The sequence below is a fragment of the Triticum urartu genome, chromosome 1A (assembly GCF_056163025.1).
Source record: "Triticum urartu cultivar PI428250 chromosome 1A, HENAU_Tu73, whole genome shotgun sequence".
NCBI classification, from domain to species: Eukaryota; Viridiplantae; Streptophyta; class Magnoliopsida; order Poales; family Poaceae; genus Triticum; species Triticum urartu.
The window spans coordinates 407,620,778-407,626,956 of NC_141873.1; the positions used below are offsets into that span (position 1 = coordinate 407,620,778).

The 6,179-nt window shown below is 50.0% G+C and overlaps 1 protein-coding gene across 1 annotated transcript; it reads left to right on the plus strand.

Moving 5' to 3' along the window:
* Positions 1-1,527: 1,527 nt before the first annotated feature.
* LOC125534617 (NDR1/HIN1-like protein 1) lies at positions 1,528-2,608 on the plus strand. The gene has a single exon (XM_048697796.2). It carries the CDS (start codon positions 1,702-1,704, stop codon positions 2,464-2,466), a length of 765 nt encoding a protein of 254 aa, XP_048553753.2. The 5' UTR covers positions 1,528-1,701; the 3' UTR covers positions 2,467-2,608.
* Positions 2,609-6,179: the final 3,571 nt, after the last annotated feature.

The following is a 6,179-nucleotide window of genomic DNA, read 5'->3' on the forward strand; positions in this document are numbered from 1 at the left end:
TGCCGGACCCCATCCCCCTACCGCTCGGTTTCCACCGTAGCAGGACATTTCTCGCTGGAACCCTCTCCTTAAATCTAGATAACGCCCACCCCACCTTTACCACATGGCGCCCTCTTTCCATCTCACCATACTCCCCATGAACCGCCAAGGAGGAGTCCTCCGCCAGCGCCCCGCTCTCCACCCTGATCACTCCTCCTGTGTTCGTGCCGATCCACCATTGCCATCAAGAGGGAGGAGGCGTGCACCGCCCATGATGCCCCCCGGGCCAAGAAGGAAGATCCGATGTCTTCTGAGCCAATGCCACATTGTACCATACAGTTGAATATCGTGCATTACCACGGAACAAAAAATATGATGTCATTGTTGGGAATGCAATTGATACGCTATCATGTCCATTATTAACTCTTGAAGCAACCAACCAATGGTGACATATAGTGCGTTGAAACAAGAAGATAAATATTTCAATGGTTCAACATAATAGTGTGCCACATATTCTTTTAGAATCCTAAGCCCTCGGTCTTCTTTTCTGCTTTGTGCAGCCGACATTTCAATCCAATTCCCTACATACACTTAATTTAGTGTACACTTATAGATACAATAATAGTTTGAAGTATTTTGAGGAAGTAAAGAACAACATTTTAGCAGCAACAAAATCTCTTGGTCCTAATCAGAAACCATCCATCACTGTAATTATTTACCCAATTATTTTTGCACTGGTGTTGGTGCTTAGATTGATTTTCTATGTTGACCGTGAATATGACATGAATAATCATATATTTTCTGAACCACACAATACCAAAATGTATGATCGTGTATACCAATAAGGACTCATGACAACAAGCGCCAACCATGACACGCACTATCATTATCGAATTCATCTTATCGTTTTCTGCATTTCAAGAGGGGAACAATTTAGACATGGAATGGAAAACTTAAGCAGAATAAGTTTTTAGCAATTCTCTTCACCTGCAGAATAACTCGGTTGTTATTTCTTGCCGTGCATAGTACACGTCATAAATTTGTCGTCATATAGAAATACTCCCTCTATTCCCTTTTACATGCCACCCTCGTTTTGTGTTATTTAACTTTCTCACTATTTTTTGTTGTACCATGGGAAACTTCGCTGAAATACTAATCCGGTGATACATTTTTTGTGAAATATAACCCATGTTTAGTTGGTAAAACATCATTTTTGGAAAGTGTGTGCGCCATGTATTTGGGGCGGAGAAGCCATGGGGTGCGTGCGGATTGTGCTTCTTCAGATCACATCGGTCGGATTATGGGGCGAAGGGGTGTCAACCATGGTGCTTCCGCCTCGGTTCACCGTGGTGCACGTGCCATCGTCAGTATGCGTTCTTAATTTCCAACATTTTTTTTCTTTTGGGACATTTGCAATGAGTTTTTTTGCATTTAAAGATTCCCACCCCTCCCCCGCCTAAAAATATCTAGCGAAAACTGATCACCGATTTTGCTTGCGGGCGCGCACAGCTGGAGCGTGGAGTGCCGCTCCATCCAAAGACCACCGATCGGACACCCGGCTTTCCGCGCGAGCGCATGCATCAGCAGATAAGCTGACGCGCGCACACACACAATGGAACACAGCAGCTTGTAATATATCTATCCAACCTCTCGTACACGCACCTACTGATATACGCCTCGTTCGAGAGCCCGAAGCTAGCTATAGCTTCGCCCGAATCGAACATGGGAGAACACCACCTCCCGCCGGAGCCAGCCGACCACCACAAAGGCGGGAAGGCCATCCACGCCGATGACCTGAAGCCCGCCCGCGGCCGCCGCTACAGCTACTACGGCAGCACGGGCTCCCGCGGGGCCTTGAGCACCATCTGCTCCGTCCTTCTGCTTCTAATCCTCCTCGCCGGCGTCATCGCGCTCGTGCTCTACCTCGTGTACCGCCCCAACAGCCCGGCCTTCACCGTCACCAACATCGCCGTCTACTCGCTCTCCAACGTCACCGGCCCCTCCGCGGGCCTGCCGGCCGCGGGTGCCCGGGCGCCGAACGCCGTGGCGGCGTCGTTCCAGTGCGCCCTCGTCATCCGCAACCCCAGCGGGCGGTCGTCCGCGCGGTACGACCGGCTGACGGCGTACGTGGTGTACCGCGGGGAGGCCATCACGGCGCCGGCGGAGATGCCGCCGCTGGTGCAGGACCCGGACAGCGCGGTGGTGGTGGCGCCCGTGATCGGGGGCGGCGGGGCGGCCCCTGTGCCCGTGTCGCCGGAGACCGCGGCGGCCCTGGCCAACGACGTGTCCTACGGCGTGGTGTCGCTGCGGGTGGTGCTGCTCGGCCGCGTGCGGTTCGTGTCCGGGCCGTTCCGGACCGGGTGGCGCTCCATGTACGCGCGCTGCGACCTGCTCGTCGGCGTCCGGAAGGCCCCGGGCAGCGTCGGCGCCGCCGGTGTCCCCGAGGCGCCGCTGTTCGGTAACCCCTCCTGCAACGTCGATGTGTGATATACCGGCAGCCCCGCCCGCGCCATAATTACATTGCATCGGACAAACACCATGGCCGTGCGTCCGCGTGCTCCCTTCACCCGTCGTGGTTTGTATGCCAAAAAATGTACTCCAATAACATGCAATGTATTTACTTCGTAAAGATCTCAATTCGTCTAGTACTATCAACGACAACGAGCAACCCCGCAAAAAAAAAAACGACAACGAGCAGGAGCTGTACATCACCTGCAAGCATTTACGAGTTCCAATGGTGGCTGAAACTCATCGGCATCGGCAGTTTGGAGTTTTCTTCTTTCATCGGCGGCAATCATGGCTTCCATTTTGAGCACGACACAAGAGACGCGCACAACAAATAATTCTTTTTTTAGGCAAGAGACGCGCAACCGAAGAGCGAGCACCGACTGCGAGAGCCCACGGTGTTCCCCGCAGCCCACAAGCTAAGGAAAAAGGAAAATGGCACCATGCGCTGTGTGGGCATTATTGGATGATGAGCTCGTAGAACATCTTAGCGCATCTTCAGCCGCGCCCTCAAGAAAGCCCTCTAGGTGTTTTTTCGTCCGCCGACGTCAAAAAATTGATCCAGTCACGCCCCCAAAAGCCCAGTTTTCGCCGGCTCGGGTCGAAATTGGCGCCGGCGGATCCAACCCGAACCCGGCGCGCTGGGGTCGCTCGGGGGCGCCGGACGAATCATTTTTGGCGTGAAGAGCCGCGGGTCCGCCGCGTCAGCGACTCTACTCTCTTCTCGCCCCTTCGTCGTCCTCATTGCCTCGTTTCCCACAGCGAATTAATGTCAAAGCTGGCGCGCGCTGCCGCGCCGGTCAGCCTCCATTGATGCCTCATGGGCGGCGCAGTGAAGGCTGGGCGACGCATCCCTCGGCCGCCACGCAATCACGCCACGCGTAGCGCATCGGCCAAGCCTACCACGCGGCGTCTCCGCCTATAAAAGCCGACTGCAAGCGCGCCGGAGAGACTCACCCCGATCATCCACCGACGACGCGCTCATTTCTCCCCCTTTCCTTCTCTCGCCGTCACCAGTTGAGAAAGCATGGTGTAGGATCGAAACTATGTCTAGAGGGGGGGTGATTAGACTACTTGACCAAATAAAAACTTAACATTTTCCCAATTTTAGTTCTTGGCAGATTTTAGCTATTGTAGGACAAGTCAAGCAATCATCACACAATTCAAGCAAGCATGCAAAGAGTATATTGGCAGCGGAAAGTAAAGCATGCAACTTGAAAGAATGTAAAGGGAAGGGTTTGGAGAATTCAAACGCAATTGGAGACACGGATGTTTTTCCCGTGGTTCGGATAGGTGGTGCTATCCTACATCCATGTTGATGGAGACTTCAACCCACGAAGGGTAACGGTTGCGCGAGTCCACGGAGGGCTCCACCCACGAAGGGTAATGGTTGCGCGAGTCCACGGAGGGCTCCACCCACGAAGGGTCCACGAAGAAGCAACCACCCACGAAGGGTCCACGAAGAAGCAACCTTGTCTATCCCACCATGGCCATCGCCCACGAAGGACTTGCCTCACTAGCGGTAGATCTTCACGAATTAGGCGATCTCCTTGCCCTTACAAACTCCTTGGTTCAACTCCACAATCTTGTCGAAGGCTCCCAAGTGACACCTAGCCAATCTAGGAGACACCACTCTCCAAGAAGTAACAAATGGTGTGTTGATGATGAACTCCTTGCTCTTGTGCTTCAAATGATAGTCTCCCCAACACTCAACTCTCTCTCATAGGATTTGGATTTTGTGGAAAGAAGATTTGAGTGGAAAGCAACTTGGGGAAGGCTAGAGATCAAGATTCATATGGTAGGAATGGAATAACTTGGTCTCAACACATGAGTAGGTGGTTCTCTCTCAGAACATATGAGTTGGAATTGTGTATGTGTTCTGATGGCTCTCTCCACGAATGAAGAGGAGGTGGAGGGGTATATATAGCCTCCACACAAAATCCAACCGTTACACACAGTTTTCCAATCTCGGTGGGACCGAATCAACAAACTCGGTCGGACCGAAAAGGTAAACCTAGTGACCGTTAGAGATTTTCGGTGGGACTGACATGCAACTCGGTAGGACCGATATGGTTAGGGTTTGGGCATAACGTAATCTCGGTGAGACCGATTACACAAACTCGGTGAGACCGAGTTTGTTAATAAGCTAACCAGAGAGTTGGTCAGGCAAACTCGGTAGGACCGATTTGCTCTTTCGGTGAGACCGAAAAGTTACAAAAGGAAAACGGAGAGTTTACATTGCAATCTTGGTAGGACCGATTCGCTCTTTCGGTGAGACCGAAAAGTTACGAAAGGGAAACAGAGAGTTTGCAATCCCATCTCGGTGAGACCGAGATCCCTATCGGTAGAACCGAATTGCTAGGGTTTGGCAGTCGCTTATGACAAGTGAAACTCGGTGGCGCCGGATAGGAATAATCGGTAGGACCGAGTTTGGCTTAGGGTTTAGGTCATATGTGGATATGGGAAATTAGTTGAGGGTTTTGAAGCATATCACTAAACACATGAAGCAAGAGGCTCATTAAGCAACACCTCATCCCTCCTTGATAGTATTGGCTTTTCCTAAAGACTCAATGTGATCTTGGATCACTAAAATATAAAATGAAGAGTCTTGAGCTTTTGAGCTTGAGCCAATCCTTTGTCCTTAGCATTTTGAGGGTTCCACTTTTACATCCATGCCATGCCAATCATTGAGATTTCCTGAAATAGTCATCTTAGAATAGCATTAGCTCAATGAGCTATATGTTGTTATGAATTACCAAAACCACCTAGGGATAGTTGCACTTTCAATCTTCTCCTTTTTGATAATTGATGACAACATATAGACCAAAGCTTCGACAAATGATAATGAGCATGAAATATATTGTCGCTTTGAGAAGTATGTGACAAGTAAGAGCTCCCCCTAAAATTGTGCATATTTAAAATTTGCTTTGGACTGCAAATGCACAAAGAGTTAGAGTCATGGGTTACTCTTCCATGTCACATACATCTTGGTGGAGTGCTTAAAATGATAAGAATAAAATACATGCACTCATCACCAAGAATAGTGAATGATCACATAAGATAGATAAGATGATAATATTAAGCAAACATTAAGTGTAGTTTATGATCAAACACATGATCATCAATGTCTCACGAGCAATGACATAGTATCTCACACAAAAGCAAACAAAGTTCGAAAAACCACCAAATAAAACAAGAGAGAATAAAAGCAACACTCTCTCTTGAAGCCTATGATCTATACATTTTCTCCCCCTTTGGCAACAAGTTACCAAAAGGTTCCTAGAAAATGCATAGTGCTAAGTCGACACTCAGGCTTGATCTTCAGGTGGTGGTGGAGTCCGGAGCACTCCAAGGACGAAGCCTTCTGTAGACGTGGTCGGAGTCGAGGCTGAAGTGGACGCTGGAGCTGGTGGAACTGAGGCTGTAGCTGGTGCAGACGTGGTGGCTCTAGGGTCAGCAACTGGCACTGCAGACGACCTCGGACCTCGTGGCACTCTGGCAAAGGCATCAGTTGTAGTCTTGCCTCTCCTCTCCTGCATGTCATCCTGTAGCTGCTCCACTGCAGTCTGAATCTCTGTCACTTTGACATCCAAGTCATAGAACTTTTGTTCCATGATCCTCTCTAAGCTTGCCTGGTTCTGAGTTAGGGTGGCTAGTCCTTGCTCAATCTGCAGGGTGGATGCAATCAAGTAACC

What these genes read in the sequence shown, in the direction of transcription:
- LOC125534617 (XM_048697796.2), top strand. Translation starts at nt 1,702, where the DNA reads ATGGGAGAACACCACCTCCCGCCGGAGCCAGCCGACCACCACAAAGGC.